Consider the following 24,023-nt stretch of genomic DNA (forward strand, 5'->3'; position numbering starts at 1 on the left):
ACTGCGTCCTCAAAACAAAAAAAACACTTAAGACTTTTAATCTTTTACTACTTATTATATTTACAAGATCACTTTTATATTTTTATTTTACCTTTATTTATTTGATTTATTTTTCGTCTTTTTATTTATTTTGTGTTTTACCTTTTGGCCTTTTACCTTTTTAATTATTCTATTAATTTCATTACTTAATTTTTTTTATTCCCTGTTTTGCTTTTGGTCTTTTACATTTTTTTGTATTATTTTATTAATTTCATTCATTTATGTATTCTATTTCCTGTTTTACTTTTGGTGTTTTGCCTTTTAAATTATTTTATTCATTTCATTCTTTTATATATTTTATTCCCTGTTTTACTTTTGATCTTTCACCATTTTATTTAATTTATACTGTTATTTATTCTATTTTCTGTTTGAATTTTTTATTTTATTTCCATCGTTTACTTTCTTTACTCTAATCTAAAATTAACACTAAAATCTTAATGTTATTTTTAGCTACTCCATTTTTTTGGGTGTGTTTACCTTTAATTATTCAAATAATTTATCTCATAGTTTAACTGCTTTACATTTTAGTCTGCCCATTTACCCTTTTTTTTTTATTATTTAATTTCTTCTTTATTAAATCTTAATGCTGTTGATGTGTCTTGCGCAGGATGTAAGATAAGACCCATGTTCTTAAAACATTTCCCCTAACGTTATATTTTGGCTGAGGGAACTTTTATTCCAAACATTTTGAAACTTTGAACAATGTTGTGCAACATTTCAGAACGTTCCATTAATGTTAGTGTGAGAACGATTTTTTTTCTTTCAAACATTAACAGAGTAACATTAATCGAATGTTTTAAAAATGTTTCACAACATTGTTCAAAGTTCCTCCAACATTCCATTAACATTACTGTGCTGCTAACATTGGGGGGACTTTGAAAAAGGGTGTACAACATTTTTTGGACATTATATTAAAGTTACTGTGGGAAAGCTTCCCCCTAACATTTAGGGAACTTTTACATAAGAAATATAACAAGGCCAAAGTTATACAAATTTTTAGGAAGTTATTTTACTGTTACTATAAAAACATTTGCATCTAACATTGAGGGAACTTTAACAAGGGTGTGCAACGTTCCTTAAACATTACTGTGGGAATGTTCTCTTCTAACATTGGGGAAATGTTTAGATAAGAAAAATAACAAGGTTAAACTAGTTAACTTTTTATAAAGTTGTGTTACTGTTATTTTGTGAACATTTGCTCCTAATATTAGGGGAACTCTGGACAGTGTTGTGCAACATTTTTAAAACATTCCATTAATGTTACTGTGGGAGCATTTTCCCCTAACATTCGGGCTACTTTAAACAAGGCTTTGCAATATTTTTAGAATCTTCCATTAACAATCCTTTCAGAACGTTTTCTCCGAACATTGGGGGGGATTCTACTCTCTCGGACTCCGGCTGCTGATTCCAAAGCAGCTTGCCCAGGGATTTGAACTAGAGTTTATAGTGGTCGCTCCTAAATTTTCAAAACACGTGAAATTAGAGCCAAATTTGAACCAGTCGTAGCTCAAACAGACACAGAGAAAATGCTGTGAATGCTAATTTCCTACTTTCTACAAGCCAGTGAGGAAGCAATAAGCAGCTCATTTCCTGAAGCTCTGAGCAGATTATCAGTCCTCATCTCAGCAGAGGATCAGACCTAGCTGTGGAGAGCTGTGCAGGAAAAAAACAGCAGGTAATTAACTTTTATTTATACACTGACTTTCCTCACTCACATTTATTGTACATGTGTGCAGAGCTGTTGTCTGGATTTTTGACAATTTGTTGACAAAATGTTTAGTATTTTACTGCTAAATAAATGAAGTTTCTTCATTTTAGAAGTGGCTGAACTGTCATCCACTTATCACTGACCAGGAGTCAGTGTTCAGGACTGACAGAATGCATGTCTTCAGCCAGACTAAACAATATAAACAAACATATACAGCTGTATACAGATTAAAATACAGATAGCAAGACTTTTTTCAGTGTTCAAATGTTTTTTTAAGCATATTTTCAGTTCCACCTTGATAATGAGCAGCTATTCTGATTTACGCAGTTTTGCAGAACCCTGGTTAAACCATATATGATTTTATCAGAGTAAAAAGGTAAAAAGTGTTGTTAATTGCCCAAAAAAATATTGCCTACTTCTGCCTACTTTTAAACTATGAAGAAAAACACATGGAATTATTTAGTAAACAACTTTTGCACATCTTGGCTGGATTTTCTCAGTCAGCTTTATGAAGTAGAGTCACTTAGAACTTCAGGCTTTCAGTTAACAGCTGTGCTGAACTCGTAAAGAGTTAATTATTCAAATTTCTCATCTCTTAATGTGTTTGAGAGCATCAGTTGTAAAGTAGTGAAGAGGTAGAGTTCGTATACAGTGAATAGCTCTATTTGAGTAATGTTCTAATCCATGTTATGAGAAGCAAGAACTACACAACTAAGTAAAGAAAGTCAATCTGAAACATTTCAAGAACTTTGAAAGTATCCCCAAGTGCAGTCACTGCAAACACCATCAAAAACGTCAACGTATGATGAAACTGGCCCTTATCAGGACCACCCCAGGAAAGAAGAGCAAGAGTTTCCTCTGTTGTACAGGATAAGTTTATCAGAGTTACCAGCATCAAAAACAGCTTAAAGATAACAACACCCCAGATAAGAGCACATTAATGCTTTATAGAGTATGTTGCTTTGTTTAACACTTTTAAGTTAAAAATAATTAAATATAAATAAATTACATGTATTTGCAACTTAGGCATAATAACAAAAAATAGACTAATTAACTCACAATTAAATCAATTAAAAATCTTACACAAACCGTTTTTTTTTTTTTTTTTTTTAATAATAAGTCAATTGAACTTATTCAGGTTTACATTGTTTAAGGCTGGGAATAGGCATTGTTTCTGATTTTCGCATTTACGATTATTCTATGTTGCAGCTACAAGAGACAAAAACACAGCTAATGTTATTATTGGTCTGTTTTTTTCATGTAAAGTAAAAAGAAAAGGAATAAGATTTCAACATTTTTATTGACTTGGAAATCAAGATACTAAGTAAAATTGTTTGGCAAATTAATGGGTATATCAACTGTTAAATAAAAAAAAGTTAAATCAACTTTTAGTTACCTTTTAGTTGTAATAATTCATTAATGTTTTAAGTTATGCTAAATTTGCTATGCTAAGTTTTTATTGCACATTGCACGTTTTCTCAATTTTTTGTGTTGTGTTCTAGTGATGAAAAAAAATGTAAGAATGCTATTTTCTTCCTGTAATGCACTCAAAAACAATATTCAGTAAGAAGAAATAATACAGTAATCAATACATTAATAAAAAACATAATATTTATATTTTATCTGTTAATTGCAGATAGTCATATGTTTAACACTGTTCTTTTTATTTTATACAACTTACCTTATATTGTTTATTATATATTATATTTATATATTTATATATATATTATATTTATTCTACACACATTCTAATATGTATTTATTTATATATTTTCATAAATAATAATCAGCAAAAAACTTATAGCATGATGGGAAAAGGTGTTTACTCTGCCACATTAGCTGGGATGCTACCATGCTTTACCAGGGTTCCTGCACCATTTTAAAAGTCAAATTTAATGCTTTTTAAGACCTGTATACCTCCATACATATAATTTAACATCTAAAAATGTAGTCATATTTTCTTTAGTTCTTTCCCCGCTAATGTTAGCTAGCTCTCTGCTAACCTTAGTTTTATCTCTGGTAGCTCGTTTAAGCTAGCTAAAGTTTGTTTATGTTAGATAATTTGCTGCTAACATTAGTTAGTTTGCTGTTAGCCAACTTGCCACTAATGTTAGCTAGCTTTCCGCTAACCTTAGTTCTATCCCTGGTAACTTTAGCTAGCTTGCTGCTAAAGTTAGTATGTTAGCTAGCTTGCTGCTAAAGTTAGTATGTTAGCTAGCTTGCTGCTAAAGTTAGTATGTTAGCTAGTTTGCTGCTAAAGTTAATATGTTAGCTAGCTTGCTGCTAAAGTTAGTATGTTAGCTAGTTTGCTGCTAAAGTTAGTATGTTAGCTAGTTTGCTGCTAAAGTTAATATGTTAGCTAGCGCTCTGCTAATCTTAGTTCTCTCCCTGAATTAGATGTTTTAAGATAGGCCACTGTGTTTTCCAGCCTGCATTAAACGTACCATCTGAAAATGTACAGTAAATGTACAGTAAATTTAAGACAATTTAAATTAAACCTTAATTACCCAGATTTTTATATTAAGACTTTTTAAGGACCAGCGGGAACTTTAATTACTTCAGTGTGCAGATTTTTAATTTTCCAATCCAGAAGGTGGGGCTAATAAATGTCTATTCTGATGAATAATATGCCTCAATCTGTGTGAAATGAAAGAATACAAAAGAAATAGGAAAACAAACCAAGTTCATTGCAATGGATGCAGGGTCTGAAAGGGTTAAGTAAATTCAATTTATCCAGGATTACAGTGTAGAGACGTATTGCCAAAACAGTATGGGGCTTTATGGTGCTAATATAAATTTATTGCATCATTGCCTTTTGTTATTAATTTATAATTACTTGTCATTTTTGATGCATTTATCTGATTATTTGTGATCTTTACATTGTTTTAACTTTTTGCGATGAATAGGCTAATATAAATGTTCCAAAAAATACTTTTTTAAAATACTTAAAATATATACGATGTTTTCATAATTTTCTCTTCTGATAAAGTTGCTATTTAACAAAAAATACGCGGTAGAAAAAGAGAGAGAGAAATCTGTGTAAAAGGCTGAACATTGTAAAATTCAGTATGTAAACAGATTGTGGTAAAATTGCCACAGATGAAGCACAACTTCAGTTGTGAAAGTCATTAAACCAAACTCTTACCGTCCATCAGCTCTTTCATTTCCTTTGCCTAAGCTCGCTTCCCAATGCCTCGTCTGCATTTGCCCTTTGCACGAGTGTGCACTTATGACTTGTTTTCTATTTATTCTATATTATTTCACTGTAGATGTTCAGTTAAAATTAGTTTCTACCCTTATTTTGTAACTTCAGACACTTTAAGTTGAGCCTATCCTGCTTGTCCTGATTATTTTTATAGAAAAGCAAAACATGATTTTCCGTTCATGTGGAATGAGTTAAAGTGTTAAAACCTTTTATCCAGCACCACTGATGCTCTCAGATGACTGAATGCAATCAAATCTACAGAGCAATGTTCCAACATCTACTACAGAGCCATTCCAGTAGAGTATAAGCTGTTGCTAACTACAGTATGAAAAAAGCCTTAGCAATATCTTAGCAACTTTCAATTTGGATACTTTAGCAACCACTTAACAATACCCTAGTGGCCGCCTGGAATGCTACAATTACCTAAAATTGTTTATTAACCAAATTTCTGGCCTTATTAAAGCCTTCACAACACCCAGGTAACCAATTTGCACCACTTTAGCAACCGTCCAGCAACACACTAGCCACCACTTTGAGCAAAACCTTAGCAACCACCCTAGTGGGTGTAGAAACAGCCTAGTTGCCTACTGAAGCACCATAGCAACCACGTGATAACATTTTACTAGCCACTTTGGATAGCTTTGCAGCTGCAGCTTAGCAACACCTGACCAACACCCTGAAATACCACAGCAACCACCTAGTAGCATAATCTTTAAAAATAGCATCTTTAAAATTAACTCGAATGTTAGCAACATTTCGAAAAGGACCCAGGAAGGTTAGCCTGTAAAACAGCCTGTTACAAAAATAATGTTACAGGAATGTTCTGAAAACGTGTGACACAATAATTGGTTTGCATCACAACGTTATTAGAATTTTTCTACATCTCTCAACATTCCCAGCTAGACGAATACTAACATCATGGAAAAACTAAACAGTAAAACACTGACACAAGTGATACTGCAGCAACGTTACCAGAAAGTTTAAAACTTTAAATAAAAACTGTCACATTTAGATAATGTTCTACTGATCATAAAACTATTATTGGCTAGCTATCTACAACATCTGTAGCTTTTCCATGTTTTCTGCAAGTTCCAATTTTCTTTAATCTAAGCATTAATCCAGCTAACAGAAAACGTTATAAGAACGTTTTAACGTTTTAAACAGGCTTTAAAAAGGTTAGCAAGTAACGTAACAGAAATAATATTCCAAGATAATATTTCCAGACTTTCCAAAACAAAAATTGAAACACTGACAGTGATGTTGCAGCAATGTTACCAGAACGTTTGGGCAGAAAACGTCACCGGATTGATTGTTCTAATGTTAACTACGACCTTTAAAAAACATTCAATTAACCAAAAATTGTGAACTGCTGTTGTTTTGATTTTCTATTTTGCCTTACGCCACATTTTAACCCCCACCAGACATGTGCAATCAAATTTCCCTGCAAACAACTTGAACCACTTCCCTTCACAGCAGTCGTGCCTTCTGTAAAGATTCTGCTTTTGTGGTCCTCACTTCTCCTTTCTCTCTCTATCTCACTCTATCTCCTCTCTCTCTCCTTTCCTGTGTCCATCTCTTAAAATAGGCTGAAGGGACAGAGGAGAAGAGCGAGAGAAGATGAATTCCGAAACTTCTGAAAGTCCCAACAAAACCAAGGTCATTATGACCACTGACACCTACGTAAGTGTGCATCTCTTCATTCTGATTTTACTTAATAACCTATATGGGGCCTGTTTTTACAGCTCTGGAAAAAATAAGAGACCACTTAAAAATAATGATTTTTTTTTTATTTTACCAAATTTAAAACCTCTGGAATATAATCAAGAGGAAGATAGATGATCACAAGCCATCAAACCAAACTGAACTGCTTGAATTTTTGCACCAGGAGTGTGTAGCATAAAGTTATCCAAAAGCAGTGTGTAAGACTGGTGGAGGAGAACACGCCAAGATGCATTAGAACTGATTAAAAATCAGGGTTATTCCACCAAATATTGATTTCATTTTTTTTGCATTATTTGCATTATTATAAAGCTCTGCATCTTTTTTGTTATTTCAGCCATTTCTCATTTTCTGCATATAAATGCTCTAAATGACAATATTTTCTTTGGAATTTATAGAATAAAACAACAACAATGTTCATTTTGCTCAAACATATACCTATAAATAAATGGTCTCTTAATTTTTTTTTCCGGAGCTGTATATATGGATCCCTTGATAAATAGATTTAAAAATGGGCACTTTAAATGTACTCAATACTTAATAGTAAAACAGTGTATCAGGTATTTAACAGTTTACCATTCTGTGTAAAAACTTTCTATAAGCTTTCAGAAGCTTTAAAACTTTTTAGACGTCTAATTCTATGCCAAATACGTTTTATTTATGAATACAAGGCTATAAATTAATTTAATTTCCCCAAAAATTGACATTGCGCCTTACAATCCGGTGCACCTTATGTATGAGTTCTTTTTGCTGAAGTACAGTATTATAAGGGTAAGTTTTCAGTGAATTTTCTTCAGCAGTAAGGCTGGGTGCAGCAGCATTAGCATTAGCTGCTTGGTGTCTTGGTTTTATACACATGTGGTCATGGAAGTGATTGGAACCTAAATACATTGAATTGGATGGATGAATGAATACTTTTGGCAATATAGTGTATCTGTTATGCGTTTGTGTATCGCACAACATCTGCTATCTCAGGGTGGAGACCCAGCGGCTGTCCTCAGTTAAGGACACTGGGTGTTGTTTTTAGCTCTTCAGTTTTCAGAGTGTAGGTTCAGTTCCTCTTGTCCTCGTGTGACCACTGCAAAGATGATTAGGAATTTGTAAAATAAATAAATCAGGAAATAATTACAAATGAGTACAGAGAATTTCCCAATTGTTACAGAAAATTATAGAAACACTTTAATTTATTAACCCAGGGGTGTCCAAACTACGGCCCGCGGGCCATTTGCGGCCCGTTTCCTGTTTTTCGGAGCGAATTGTAGAAATAGAATAGAGAGGGTTCGCATTTCTAGCTCAGAAAAACAGGCCAAAGAGTCTAAAATCGGAGAGGGTGCGCATTTCTAGCGCAGAAAAACGGGCCAAAGAGTCTAAAATCGGAGAGGGTGCGCATTTCTAGCGCACAAAAATGGGGCAAAAGAGTTTGAAAGAGGAGAGGGTGCGCATTTCTAGCACAGAAAAACAGGACAAAGAGTCTAAAAGTTGCCGTAATTAAGGAGTTTAATATTAAGAGACATCATGAAATTAAACATCAATTTGAAAAATCTTAGTTTACACAACACTGTCAAAGATAAAGATAGTAAGTCAAGTAAAATGGTGTGTAAATGAAATAATCAGGAACAAAGTATTATTTAAAGTGGTATATCTCATTATTTGTTTTATTACAGAGTCTGTGGCCCGTGACTTCAAATATATTTCTCCTTCTGGCCCCCAACAAAAAAAGTTTGGACACCCCTGTATTAACCCAAATAAATGACCATTTATTTTCCATGTCACATTTCCAAGACTCTAGCAAGACTCACAGACTTTTACTTTGACAGTATTGAGGTGTGTAATAACACTTCCTGTTTTACGGTTGACTAGGCTTTGATTCCTCACCCAGGCAAACCCACCTCTACTCTGCACTGTTAAAAGGAACTTTTAGGGGTTCTTTAATTTGAAATGCGTTGCTCATTGCTATCTTACGCCATGCAAACAGTCTATTTTCATGCCTTCAGTCTGCATTGTTTAAATAGTAATAGCAATGGCCGTGGTGGTCTGGAAAGGACGGTGTTTAGCTACATTTCTGGCGTATTGCAATCTTGTCAGCGGAAAACACAGGTACTCCACAGGCTGAATACAAGTTAAAGTTCCTTTAAGAACTTTTACTGTACTTTTTACAGTGTACACCAACAAAACTCTTAAAGGAGAAACCTGGTGTAAAATGGATTTGGGTTGTAGTAAAGCATGATACTGAATATTAACTTTTTGTTTAATAGCCCACCTCCATTCACCTCAGTATTCTGAAATACAGCACTTTTATCTGATGCTACCACCTGGCTTACAATGCTAGTGATAGGGGCATAGTGTTGCCCATGCTAAGAAATGTTTATTTTTAAACCACTAAAAAGCACAAATTAGCTTCACACTTTATTGGTAGAATCCCTGACATTTAAAATGAGGCACTGAGAACTTTGAAAGTGCACAGGTAGTTCATTAAAAAGACTTTATACACACAGTATCTTTAGGTAGTTGCAAGATTAATTCTGTGTGAATTGCATGAATATTGAGACAAATGTTTAGCAACAAAAGCTGTACTCATGCATTTTCCCAGAATCAATTTTGCAATCTGTTCCCCAATCCTACCTATTCTTTTGTCAGTTGCCTTATTGTGATTCCTACTTCCAAGATGGCAGCCCTCAGAATTCTACCAATGGGTAGAAAAAGTGTGAAGCTAATTGAGGTTGTTTATGGTGTAAAATCTAGATAATTCTTTGCATGGGCAATGCAATGCCCCTATCACTACCATCAGCTAAAGGTTCTGGGGGAGTCCATTTCATACTGGATTTCTCCTTTAACTCTACAATCTTGCACTTGGGGAACATGATTCAGATGTAAGCCACTCTGTTAGCCAAATAATGTACATGTAGTTTACCTTTAATACCCACTCGAATAAGACTAACTAATAAGACTCTAATTGTAAAGAGCCAATTTAGAGATTTAGCCAATTACATCTATTATATAAATGGAATTCACTGCACAGTTTCTAAAGACATCTAGATAATAGGAAATTTCTCTTTTTGTTCTAGACATTGTCAACTTCAGACTACACATACGACTACGAAGACTCGGCCCCTTGCCCAATAAGAGAGACATGGCGTTTTTTCCGCCGCTTTGCTCCGCCTGCCTACTTCATCATCTTCTTTTTGGCCTTTGTGGGGAATGTGCTGGTGGTGCACGTGGTCCGTCGCTACAGGCGATCCCGCCACTCGCCGTGCTCATACTCCCTCACCGACACATTCCTGCTGCACCTGGCTATCTCTGACCTCCTGCTGGCAATTATCCTTCCTTTGTTTGCTATCCAGTGGATCAAAGGGTGGGTGTTTGGCGTTGTGATGTGTAAGATAGTGGGAGCGCTATTTTCCCTAAACATTTACTGCGGAGTGCTCTTCCTAGCCTGCATCAGCTTCGACCGCTACCTAGCCATTGTCCATGCTGTCCAAACCGGCTGGAGACGCAACACCTGCCTGGCCCAGGTGACCTGCGCGGTCATTTGGGTCTGCTGCTTGGGCCTGTCCGCGGTGGATATCCATTTCCGGACTGTGACTACACTGCCAAGCGACGGCTCGAAGGTGTGCTTTGTGCAGTTTACCCCAGGAACCCATTTGAAATGGCAGCTAACTATGCAGCTTCTAAACCTGACCTTAGGCTTTGGACTCCCATTACTGGTCATGCTCTACTGCTACATCCGCATCTTCCGGGCGCTCTGCAGCACCAGCTCACGGCGACAGAAGAAGCGATCCCTCAGGCTCATCATCTCCCTGGTGGCCATCTTCCTGATCTGCTGGGCACCCTACAATGCCTTTAAGTTGACGGACAGTCTGCTGATGCTGGAATGGCTACTTCGCAGCTGTGATTTGGAAAAGGCGCTGGACATTGGCATCCTTGTCACAGAGAGCCTGGGACTGTTGCACTGCGCCCTCAACCCGTTGCTTTATGGTCTTGTTGGCGTCAAGTTCCGCCGTGAGCTGGTCCAGATGTGTAAGGTGTGGCTGGGGAGCTTCGGCTTGGCCAGAGAGCTGCACAGTCAAGGATCAAGCCGCAGGACAACCATGTCTTTCAGCTCTGAAGGCGAGAACACCTCCTACTTCTCAGTTATGAGCTAAAACTGATTAAAAAAATAAAAAATTAAGGCAAAAGCTGGACATATATGGATACGCCCAAAGCTAAGGTGAATGCCAGACATTCTCATCATCTCTTACTGACTTTGATTGGTCCGAACCATCATGTCAGTTGCAATTGCTTAATCATTGTTCATCAAGTGATTTGTGTAAGACCCTCCATTGACTCTGATGCTTAATTGCTATGTCACATTTTCCAGACTGTAATTGGTCCTAACGACAATATCAACTGTTTTAAGATGTCACTCTCACTGGAATTGGTCCTTTCTAACCCATCAGTTGATGTGCTACCTTTCAATTGGTGGTACCCATCAAATCAGTTGTTTTAAGACCTCCTGTTAACCCTGATTGGTCCAATCATTGTTTTCCCTTTGTTGGCCATGCTCTATTGCTACATCCAAATTTTACAGACTATTACAAGTCCTAATGGCTATGTCCATTCATGTCCATTGACTCTGATTGGTCCTAATCATTGTATCTCTTTTGCTGGACAGGCTCTATTTCTACATTCACTTTGGTTGGTCAAAAATACCATGACAGTTATTTTGAGATTTGTATTTGGTCCTACTTAAAAAAAAAGTAGTTTTGAGACTTCACCTTAACTCTGATTGGTTTGAATCATTCTATCCTTTCTACTGGACATGCCCTATTACTACATCTATATTCCCCAGAAGTCCAAAACAGAAGTTTAAATATGTCTCACTGATTTATAATTGGTCCCACCCAACACATGAGTTGTTTTGAGAGCTCCGCCGACCACAACTGGTCCTGTACATCGTGTGATTATTTTAAGACCTCCTCTTGACCCTGATTGGTCTCTTTTGATGGTCATGCTCTATTTAACAGTAATCTAATACAGTATTGAAATGACTGAGTTTTCTAATATAATCATTGTATATCTTCTGCTGGATAAGCTTTATTGGTACATTTATGTTTTCCAGACTTGGTTTTAATGATCATGACAGTTATTTCGAGATGGCTCACTGACTGTAATTGGTCCTACCCAGCAAATCAGTAGGTTTGAGACCTTCCCTTGACTCTGATTGGTCCTAATCTTTGTCTTTTTTTTTCTGAACATGCTCTATTGCTACAATCATGTTTCCCAGACTGTGGTTGGTCGTAACGACCATTACAGTTATTGCAAGATGGCTCACTGACTGTAGTTTTGAGACCTTCCCTTGACTCTGATTGGTCCCAATCATTTTATCAACTCTGCTTGACATGCTCTATTTCTACAGTTACATTTCCCCTGGTTGTGAAATGGTGCTGTGGCATAGTGGTGCCAACTGTCACTGGGCCTGTGGGAGAGGATTGTGTCAGAGGCTGGGTTGGTTGTGTGTGCCAGTAAAGTACTTTCTGTACTTCCTGTGTTAATACGGCAAGATTTATTGTCTATACAAAGAGGCTATGCTAATCAGTCTCAATAGTGTGTTAATAATAAAACAAGCTTTATACCTTTTTTTGTTATACTTTTACAAAGTCAAACCAAAGTTACTCTCATTTTTTAAAGTTTTGTACCAAAAATCAGTTGGAAAATGCTTTTTTGCTTATTATAACAGCAGCTTATTGAAGTATGACTTTTACAAATTGTTGTTTATTTCTACCGTTAGTCACATGGCAGTATTGTGGTTGTTGTTCTCCACTAATTTCTTATTGAAAGTTCTCCCTTGGTTGAAGTTCTGGTAAAGACATTGAATCACCCAAAGGCGTGCTGAGGGTTCTGAGGTATTAATGAGGAACTGAAATTGCTCCCAGGCTGAGCAGGACTCGTTCTTCTCCCTTCTTCTTTTAATATCTACAGACGCCACAAGAACAACTTTAGTCATCAGTTTTTCCAAGTGTTCTTCTGCTTCTCTGTCTGAAGAGAGACGTTTTATCAGCCAGAGCAAAAAATTGAGGATAAAGAAACCTGTAAACATAAACAAAAAATCCCGAAGGAAAATGTCCATCCATCAGTTTGTGACCTTAAGCTCAGGCGTACTTGTGTTCTGCAACAGGACAATGACCTGAAGCTCACCAGCAGGTCCACTGATCTTAAACAGGCCATTCATGCTCAAAACCCCTCAAATGTGGCTGAATTAAAACTATTCTGCAAAGTAAAGATTTTTTTTATGCTTTCTATGTTAATACTGCCAGATTGATTGTCTACAAAGAGACTAGGCTTATCTGTCCCAAATGTGTGTTAATAAAAAAACTACTTTAGTACTTTTTTTGTCATACTTTAACAAAGTCAAAACCAAGTTGCTCTCATTTTTTTAAAGTTTTGTACAAAATATCAGTTGGAAAATGCTTGTTTGCTTATTATTACAGAAGCTTAATGAAGTTTTTAAGACCTTTACATATTGTTGATTATTTCTACTGTTAGTCCCATGACAATATTGTGGTTGTTTTTCTTCACTAATTGGTTGAAGTTCTGGTAAAGACATGCTGTGGGTTCTGAGGTATTAATGAGGAACTAAAATTGCTCCCAAGCTGAGCAGGACTCGTTCTTCTCCCTTCTTCTTTTAATATCAACAGACGCCACCAGAAAAAAAAAAACAACTTTAGTCATCAGTTTTTCCAAGTGTTCTTCTGCTTCTTTGTCTGAAAATTGGAGGAATAAAAAAAACAGTAAACAGAGACAGCTCTCGGTTTTCAGGGGAAATGTTCCTGTTTCCATTAAAATACCGTTATTTCTATTACTGTGATACATAAGTGTGTATTGTACAGTTTTTGAGCTTTCTTAATAAAGAAATGATTAATTTCTGTGATATTAAATAAGTTAATTTAGCTGTTCCACAGCTAGAGCTCAGATAACAGGTTTGGGTTCCCCTCCTCATGTAAAAATTAAAACATGTTTTAAACATGTATTTGTGTGTGATATTAAGATAACAGCACCGTATTTGTTTTGTGATGTCCCAGTATCAGTTCTTTTTTGTGATATTACAACTCAATATTTCTGTGTGATGTCACAATATCAGCTCAATATTTTTTGGGATGTTACAGTACTGGCTCAGTGTTTTTTTGTGTGTGACGTAACAATATTAAATCAATAGTTTTGTTCGTCATTTTACTATACCAGCTTCTGACAGTAGCCAGCCAGCCAATCAGGTCTTTGATACCTGCAGCCAGCAAAATATGAAACTTCAGCAATCTATTTTTCTAAATATATTTCATATAAATAAATAATAAACGCACACCCCACCTGATTTTTATTGTTCTTACTCTCTAAGTACACAGTACTTACACAATAAGTACTCAGAAACAACAGGGAGCGTTGGGCTGTATTTTGTAGTGTTCGGTGTTTTACCGTTCATACTCTGTATGTACACAGTACTTACACTCTGAAATGTGGGTGGCATTATAAAGCGTTACCTTTGTTTGTTTTTGCTTTTCTGTCATACTTACGTTTTCCATATTATCAAACAAACTTTAATATCAGACGAAGATAATCTGAATAAAAACGACAGGTTTATTTTTTTAGGAGAAAAAAGCAATCAAAAGAAACCTGACCCTATGTGAAAAAATATTGTCTTTCCATAAATGAACTGTGATTAACTACATTTTTTTTGTAAGGATAAGTAGAATTTCTCTAGCCACAACCAGGTCTGATTACTGCCAATCACTTAAATAGAACCTGTCGACAACATGAAGCAGATAAAAGATCTCAAAATGTAACACATATGCCACAATCTGAAGAAATTCAAGAATACACAAGAAAACAAAGTCATTGATCATCTGTCAGTCTCTGGAAAAGGTTACGAAGTCATTTCTAAAACATTTCTCCAGAGAACCACAGTGAGAGCTAATATTCACAAATGGAGAAAACATGGAACACTGGTGAACCTTCCCAGGAGTGACTTGCGGACCAAAGTTACTCCAAAAGGACATGAACAACTCATCCAGGAGGTCCCAAACAAAAGAACCCAGAACAGCATTTAAAGAAATGAATAAAAAAATATATTTCCAGACAAACATATAAATATATGTTTGTCTGGGAACAGTTTACACATATTTTTCTTTCACCACAGCTGTCAGCTTCACCACTTCACAGGAAGCCACACAGATATCTAGCAATGTGTGGGGCTTTAAGTGTGGTTTAGTGTTTGCAAGCCTTATCACATCTCACTCTGCGTTTGCATGCTGTATTAAACAGCTAGAACTCAACATAAAGATGCACAAAAACTGCCTAGTTAACTACACACTCCAAACTCTACAGCAGGGGTGTCCAAAATACGGCCCGCGGGCCATTTGCGGCCCATTTCCTTTTTTGGAGCGGCCTGCGAGGTATTTTAGAAATAGAATGAAAGTTGGCCCGCTGTTAAGCAGGTTTTTATAATGTGAGATTCAAAGTTTGAACGCTAGGTGTCAGAAACGGACCAAAGAGTCTAAAAGTGGAGAGGGTGCGCATTTCTAGCGCAGAAAAACGGGCCAAAGAGTCTAAAAGTTTCCGTTATTAAGGAGTTTAATATTAAGAGACATCATGAAATTAAACATCAATTTGAAAAATCTTAGTTTACACAACACTGTCAAAGATAGTAAGTCAAGTAAAATGGTGTGTAAATGAAAGTAATCAGGAAAATGTATTATTTAAAGTGGTATATTTCATTATTTGTTTTATTTAGAGTCTGTGGTCCGTGACTTCAAATATATTTCTCCTTCTGGCCCCAACAAAAAAAGTTTGGACACCCTTGTTCTACAGCATGAAGGTCTTTTTTCTAACAGTAAAAGTCCAGTATTGGGAATGTAAGCTATAATTGTCACTGTGCATTGGAACGATGGGATGAATGCAGGCTGTATTGCAGCAGACAGATTTGAAACATCTGCTTACAGGTACAGCCAGGAAGTAAAGGGTCAAACCATATCGGAAATGAAACCACAAGGCTTCAGTCAGGGCCAGCACTAGCCATTTGGGTGCTATGTCAGTATGTCAGTGTGGTTGTTTTTCTTTTCTTTCCAAAGGTGTCAGAAGTTCACAGTTATTACTCACATATTAGTTGTTGTTGTTTTTTTTAAATATAATTTTAATTAAAAATTTTTCCCATTTTTCTCCCCAATTTACATGGCCAATTACCCAACCCACTCATTAGGACTCCCCCTATCACTAGTAATGCCCCAACACACCAGGAGGGTGAAGACTAACACATGCTTCCTCCGATACACGCTTTTTTCGAGCTGCTGCTGATGCAGCATTACCGAGTAGCATCACAGCGTGCTCGGAGGAAAGCGCATTGACTCGGTTCCGGCAAATCAGCTCACAGACGCCCTGTGCTGCAGACCCTAGGAGTGATGTGGGGAGAGAGCGCCATCTACCCACCCGGAGGGAGCAGGGCAAATTGTGCTCCCTCTGAGCGCCGGCAGCTTGATGGCAAAGCTGCATGAGCGTGGGTTTGAACCTGCGACCTCCCGCTCATAGGGGTTGAGGGGTGGAGCGTATGTATGTGTGTATGTTGTGTGTGTGCTCTTACTGTGAGACTGCAGCGGAAGGGGGGGAGGGAGGGCTCCACGCTGACAGTCACGCTGTCTACTGCTCTCTGGTCCCATGAAGGGATTTAAATTTAAAAACCAGGACATTTTCTCACTTTCTGAAAAAAAAACCCGGGACGCCCGGGACAGGACGTGAAATACAGACATGTCCCGGGAAATACGGACGTTTGGTCACCCTAGTTTACTTCCCTTGTCCTACGGGTCAAAAATGACCCGTCCTACAAAAGCCCCAAAATAAAGAAGCCTGATTAAATTCTGAATCCTTCAAATTTGTTTCTCCAGGGTGATTTTTTGGATGGCTGGTGTGATGAACAGGAGAAAGGTGGATGGGATAAAATGTGCTGGACATGGGCAGCTGAATACCCTGTTGGCCCTTTAGGAAAAGTTGAAAAAAGATAGTTTAAGATATTTTTTGTACAGCTAAACAATGCAGTGGGTCATTTTATGACCCGCAAGACAACACAAGGGTTATTATTAATCCTGGAATTTAACTTTTTCAGCAGTAAATACTGCTACATACATGTAAACATGCACGTTTACAGTACATTATGTAATAAAAACAAGTAAAGTAAGACAAATTTACAGCATGTAAGACTCATTAATTTTACACTAAAAAATGTGGATAATGATTTACTTAAAAAAACTTTTTTGTGGTAAAACGTCTTTATATGACTCTGAGGAAGCAATTCATAAATAATATTTTTACTCTTGGAACAGGCCCTGTGCTATTCATGATGAGGCCAGGAGGAGGAGCCATTTCAACAATCTTAAAAATATATGGGGACCAGTGCAGGACGTGTTATGCACCTCTTTATTGCTAAGTAATTTTAATAATAAAAAAATAGATTTATTGAATTATTTGTAATTTATGGATTAATAAGTTATTGTTACGTTTTTTACTTATTACATTAAAACAATATTTATGTAGTTCATGTAATTAATCATTAAAAAGTAAAATTCTGTCAATTCTATCTAATTGCTGATTCTGTCAAATCTATCTCATTATCTAATATGAATTGGTCCACTGTTAAAATAGAATAAAGCAGGGAATGATTAACTTAAAAAATAGCAAGTTTTTTAGCATAAAAACTGCTTTATTTAGGGTTTACCGACTGTTTACAGTATTTAAGTAAATGTTAATCACATTCTTGGTGGATATCTTTAAAATGCCTTTAGTTGTATCTGTAGATTTTACTGAAATAATGTAGCAACTTATTTACCCATGCAACTTTCCTATTGGTCCCTAACATCATTCATTTGATGCTAGGTATATTATTTTAGGGTTTTATGCCGGGAGCATTTAAAACTTAGATTTATTATTATTATTATTATTATTATTATTATTATTATTATTATTATTATTATTATTATTATTATTATGTTTACTTATTATTATGTTTACTTAACCTTATTAAGGCAATCAATGTCTTCTTTGTAACATTTATATGTATATGTATTTTCTTATCATTATTATGTGTATATTATTATGTGTTTATTTTATTATTATTATTATTATTATTATTATTATTATTATTATTATTATTATTATTATTATTATTATTATTATGCAGAATGCTGTCATGTGCAGTGTTGTCAAGAGGAGGGCGCTGTAGATATATAAATGCCATTCACTGAACAGGAGCAGCACATTATACAGGATACTGGTACACTATAAAGACACCAATTATAATTATGTCATTAAAATGATAACAATTGGGAATAATACATACAAAAACGTCGCTTTAATAACTCATAGTGCTTACTGAATAATTTGCATTGTTAGTGAATATTTATTATCAGTTAATAGGCAGTAGTAGATCCAGAATAATTCATAATAATTCAGAGTAAATACTACAACCCAAAAAACAGAACAAGTTAGGGCTGTATTGAAAATGCAAATATGCAAAATATTAAGGTTCCTATTTTAGCGATGTATAGTGCACAATTATGGTATTGTGAGGGTGCAAAAAAAAACACCTTGCGCACAAAGACATGTACTAATTATCTTAATTAATCATGGGTGTGTTTTGGGCTTAAGGTGAAATAAACTTATCAGTGTGCCACTTGTCATTCCCTTGAAGAGACAGGTGAGCTCTGACTTTGGCGCATTCAAATCTTTATAGCATACCGCTTTTGTGCATCTCAGCAGAGAATACTGACCTGTGCTTTCACATTGTGAAGGCTTGCCAGCAGCTCATTTAAGGGAACAGCAATGATCGACTGTTGTCTAGGTTTATTTCAGTCAGTGGCGCACCTTTGTTTTCCACCAAAAGAATAGGAGCACCCCAGAAATGTACCTAACCAGACCTCACTTTCAGATCACCTCACACAGATTTATTCCTAAACTCTGATGCTATTTTAACTGCGCAGACACAAGGCAAAAAAAGACTGTTGATGGGGTGTGAGCTAGCAAAGAGCATAGCAACGTGCCTTGCACAGGATGTGCGATAGGGCCCAAAGTGTTTCTCCCTTTGCTTTAAATGAAATTTGATCGAAGACAGAATAAACTCAAGATATTTTATGTTGTGCGCTCAACTTCATTTCAGGTTGTAAATAACTGTTTATAATGGTTACTGAAATATTCATAGTGATTAAAAAGTAATTTACAGTATATCCTGAATAATTTCCCAGTGTTGCTGAACAGTTGTTTGTGTTAATATTCAGTAGTAGATTTAAAATAATTCATAGTGGATACTGAATAATTCATATTGAATACTGAATAATTCATAGTGGGTACTAAATAATTCATATTGAATACTGAATAATTCATAGTGGATTCTGAATAAGTCATAGTGGATACTAAATCATTTATGGTGGGTACTGAATAATTCATAGTGGATACTGAATAATTTATAGTGGATACTATATAATTCATAGTAAATACTGCATAGATGGCAGATACTTAATAAATCATAGTGATTACTGAACTATCCATAGTAATTAGGGAATAAATTATAGTTGTTAAGTACATCTTTCCTATTGGCTCCTAGCATAATTTTTTGCATAATGGGTGTGTCCTGCCAGCCCTCTTTCTCCATCAGTGTGTAGTGTTTGTAATTATAATGTCTTGTAACTTTCTTTTGACATTGTTCTGCAAAAATCTTAAATTTGTTAAATATATATTGAATTTTTATTCATTTTAATTCTGGTTTAAATGCTGTATTTTGTAACTTTATTTTTAACTTGTCTGCATTGAGCCTTAAATCTTTCTGTAAAGCACTTTGAATTACCTCTGTGTATGAAAGCTATAAAAATACTTGCCTTGCCCTTCCCTGTGTTGCCCACCAGGGCTAACGCCTATTGTCTATGTAATTACAGTGTAGTAGGTCATAAGTACAAGTTACTATTTTCTTTACCGTAAGTTGTGACTTCTTGCTGAATGAGAACTGAACTGAAGTAACAAAGAAATGTCAAATGCAATGGAAAAATGGAAGTAGGGCATTTTTAGGTCATGTGTTAATAAACAAAACCTGCTGAGTTTAACTCAACAAGAAATGAATGATCAAATTGAGTGACAAATAAAAATGTGTCACAGACAAGAAACCGCCTAACAGCAATCATTTGACTCCCTTTTTAGTGAAACTGATGGTAAGTTTGGGGGGCATGGCTAAGCAAATAAATTATGCCATAAGCCAATAGGGAAGAGTAAGTATTTGTAAGAGTCAATAGGGGCACTGTAAAATAACAATAGCATGCTGGCATGTGCTGTAAAATTACCTTAAAAACTATATTCATTGTTATTTTACTGTCATTTACTGCAATTCAATATTCAGTAAACCCTGTTTTAAAACAAATAATGACAATAGAAATTTGCCTGTTAAATAACAATGCAAATACACTGTTCACATGTGTGTGGATAAGTGAGAGACTGAAAGTGAGAGAGAAAGAGACAGACTGACAAAGACACAGATCTTTTAGGAGAACACAGAGAGTGCTGCTGAATAACTAAGAAAACTGTTGGTTATAATTCCCATACACAATGCTTATTATTATCGACACTGTTGTGTTAGATAATGAATTACTAATTTGTTATTTATTTATCTTTATATTTTATTTTATCTAAGCTTAAGCTGTTTATGTGTTCGAACTGTTCTTTCTTCTGAGTATAATCTGTTCACTTTACTTAATTCTTAATTGTTACTCAAGCTTTGACAATACAAATGTAACTCTATTTGTCATGCCAAATAAAGTACCTTTGAATTTGAATTTAAAAGAAAAACAGACAAGGAGAGAGAGAAAGAGAGGCAGAGGCAGAGATAGAACAACAGGGGAATAGAAAACAAAAGACAGAAAAAGAGAGAGACAGAGAAAAAAGAAAAAAAATGTAAACAAGCAGACATACAGACAGAGTGATAGACAGAAAGAGAGAGAAAAAAGAGAGGGAGATAGAAATAGACAGAGAGAGACAGGTAGACAGAGAGAGAATAACATACAGAAAAAGAGACAGAATCAGAGAGAGAGAGAGAGAGAGAGAGAGAGAGAGAGAGAAATAGACAGAGAGACAGACAGACTGTAACAAGGAGGAGGCAGGATGTAAACGCAAGTCTGGTTTATTCTCCATATTTACAAAATAAACTAACAAAACACTAAGGAAGAACTATAAAGAAAAAGGTTACTGAAACAAACACTATACACCAGAAGATAAACTAAAAGACTGAAACAAACAGGCCAAAAGCAAACAAACTACATAAAGCAAACCTGGAAAACTGAAGATAAAAAAACACAACAGGTCTGAGGCTAAACAAAACATTTAAACACGATCTGGAAAGATTAACAGGACACGGTCAAACAAAAAGCGAGACAGAGAACAATGGATCACATGAGGTATATATACACAGGCACACACTAGGGACACCTGTGGAGGTAATGAGGGGGCGGAGTTACAAATGAGACACAAGGTGACAACACTAATGGCTTGGGCAGTGCTAGGGCGGGGCTAGGGCGGAGACAGAACAATAACAAAACAATGCCATGTGCTCAAAAAAAAAAAAATAGACAGGGGGTACTAATTTGGACTGGAACGGAGACTGGACAGGTGGTAGAAACAGAGACTGGACAGGGGACGAGAACAGAGACTGGACAGAGGGCTGTACATTGGACAAGGACACAGACAGGACAGGGGGCTGAACTAGAGACTGGACATGTGGCTGGACATTGGACAAGGATGCAGACTGTACAGGGGGCTGGACATTGGGCAGGGATGCAGACAGGGCAGGGGACATGAACAAAGACTGGACAGGGGGCTTAGACTGGACAGGGGACAAGGACTGGACAAAAGACTGGACAGGGGACAAGGACTGGACAGGGGACTGAAACACAGACTGGACAGTGGCTGGGAACTGGGACTGGACAAGACTGGGCAGGGGAACTGGGACAAATACACTTACTGTGACTGACAAATATGGTGATAGGGACAGGAATAGAAAAACCACTGGGGACAGGAATGGGAACAAACACAGACACGGGGACCAGGACAGGGAGAGAAATGGGTACAAACACACACATAGACTGGAGCCCAGGACTGGTGAAGTTCAAAGTCTGCGGAACCAGCCTGGGCAGAGTTCGGGGGGCTGAAGCAGGAGATCTTGGAGCAGGTCTAGAAGCACACGAACTGGGGGTGTGCTTAGTTCTGGGAGCAGGCACAGGGGCGGCCGGAGCCGCGGGCACAGGGTCAGAGGCGGCCGGAGCCGCGGGCACAGGGTCAGAGGCGGCCGGAGCCGCGGGCACAGGGTCAGAGGCAGTGGGTACCACGTGGGCGGCAGGCACTGCTGGTGCTGGAGCTGAGGCTGGAGCAGTGAGAGCTGCTGGTGCTGGAGCTGAGGCTGGAGCAGTAGGAGCTGCTGGTGCTGGAGCAGCGGGAGCTGCTGGGGCTGGAGCTGGAGCTGGGGCAGCAGGTGCTGGAGCTGGGGCAGCAGGTGCTGGAGCTGGAGCTGGGGCAGCAGATGCTGGAGCTGGAGCTGGGGCAGCAGGTGCTGGAGCTGGAGCTGGGGCAGCAGGAGCTGGAGCTGGGGCAGCAGGTGCTGGAGCTGGAGCTGAGGCAGCAGGTGCTGGAGCTGGAGCTGAGGCAGCAGTCTTGATAAAAAGTACCTTTATAAGTTCTGGAAGGGTAGGGCACAACAAATGGTCGAGGTAGAGGGAGCACTGCATGATGAAGCCCTCACAGGTCCTGTGTTCCCCATCATATTCACAGGGGGAAGACATCAACGAGGGTAACACCAGCGGCTGTCCGTCTTGAAGCTTGGAAACAAGGCTCTCCAAAAACTCCTGCTGTTCCTGCATCGACGAATACAGACTTGCTACATCCTCAGTAGGTCACGCTTTATGTAACAAGGAGGAGGTAGGATGCAAACGGAAGTCTGGTTTATTCTCCATATTAACGAAATAAACTAACAAAACACTAAGGAAGAACTATAAAGAAGAAGGTTACTGAAACAAACACTATACACCAGAAGATAAACTAAAAGACTGAAACAAACAGGCCAAAAGAAACAAACTACATAAAGCAAACCTGGAAAACTGAAGATAAAAAAACACAACAGGTCTGAGGCTAAACAAAACATTTAAACACGATCTGGAAAGATTAACAGGACACGGTCAAACAAAAAGCGAGACAGAGAACAATGGATCACATGAGGTATATATACACAGGCACACACTAGGGACAACTGTGGAGGTAATGAGGGGGCGGAGTTACAAATGAGACACAAGGTGACAACACTAATGGCTTGGGCAGTGCTAGGGCGGGGCTAGGGCGGAGACAGAACAATAACAAAACAATGCCATGTGCTCAAAAAAGCAGAAAAAAAGAAACAGACAGAGAGAGAGATAGACTGTGGTCAAGCCGAACCGCAGTAGAGAAAGACAGAGGTAGAGAGAAACAAAGAGAGAAAGACCGACAGAGAGACAGACAGCGTTTTAATACATTTACAGTAAACATTATCGCGGTTCTTTTTCTTTCAGTTTATTTTTAGTAAAGTATTGTGTGTACAGATAGTAATAAGTAATACGTATATGTACTTATTTTATATATATTTAATTGTGTGCTATTTCACTATATGTTATTACCTATTCACTACTGTTGTAATTTATTTTGTAATTATTGTTACTTTTATTTTATTGTTGTTACTAGAGTCCAGCCAATAAAGCTTCATTGAATCTTGAGAGAGAGAGAGAGAGAGAGAGAGAGAGAGAGAGAGAGAGAGAGAGAGAGAAAGTCAGAATGAGACAGAGAAAAAAAACAGAGAGAGAGATAGACTGCGGTCAAGCCGAACAGCAGTAGAGATAGACAGAGGGGGAGGGAAACAAAGAGAGAGAAAAACAGACAGAGAGACAGACAGACAGACAGCTTTTTATTACATTTAAACTAAATAATGGCTGTTTCTTTCAGTTTATTTTCATTAAAGTACTGTGTGTACAGATATAAGTAATAAGTATATGTACTTATTTTATATCTTATTTAATTTTGTGTTATTTTAGTTACGTGTATATTTTAGTACTGTTTTAATTAAGTATAAATAGTTTTTTATTAAGTATATTTTTATTCACTACAGTTGTAATTTAGTTTGTAATTATTGTTACTTTTATTTTATTGTTGCTTTTGTAATACTTTGACAATATTGAGTCATGCCAATGAAGCTTTATTGAAGCTGAAGGTAGAAAACGAAAGAAAGAGAGAGAGAGAGAGAGATGAGGTAGAAAACAAAAGAGAGAGACACAGAAAGAGGGAGAG

The 24,023-nt window shown here is 36.9% G+C and overlaps 1 protein-coding gene across 1 annotated transcript; it reads left to right on the forward strand.

Moving 5' to 3' along the window:
* The first annotated feature begins 1,548 nt into the window (after positions 1-1,548).
* Positions 1,549-13,571, forward strand: cxcr3.2 (chemokine (C-X-C motif) receptor 3, tandem duplicate 2). Its single transcript, XM_007250878.4, has 3 exons — positions 1,549-1,714; positions 6,538-6,632; positions 9,737-13,571. The coding sequence occupies exons 2-3, from the start codon at positions 6,570-6,572 to the stop codon at positions 10,811-10,813; spliced, it is 1,140 nt and encodes a 379-aa protein (XP_007250940.3). The 5' UTR covers positions 1,549-1,714; positions 6,538-6,569; the 3' UTR covers positions 10,814-13,571.
* The last annotated feature ends 10,452 nt before the right edge of the window (positions 13,572-24,023 follow it).

This window comes from Astyanax mexicanus, chromosome 6 (genome assembly GCF_023375975.1).
Source record: "Astyanax mexicanus isolate ESR-SI-001 chromosome 6, AstMex3_surface, whole genome shotgun sequence".
NCBI classification, from domain to species: Eukaryota; Metazoa; Chordata; class Actinopteri; order Characiformes; family Acestrorhamphidae; genus Astyanax; species Astyanax mexicanus.

Excerpts from the sequence above, each read along its gene's own strand:
- cxcr3.2 (XM_007250878.4), top strand. The coding sequence starts at position 6,570 with ATGAATTCCGAAACTTCTGAAAGTCCCAACAAAACCAAGGTCATTATG. Across the intron at positions 6,633-9,736 it reads TTATGACCACTGACACCTAC|ACATTGTCAACTTCAGACTA; the intron begins GTAAGTGTGCAT and ends TTTTTGTTCTAG.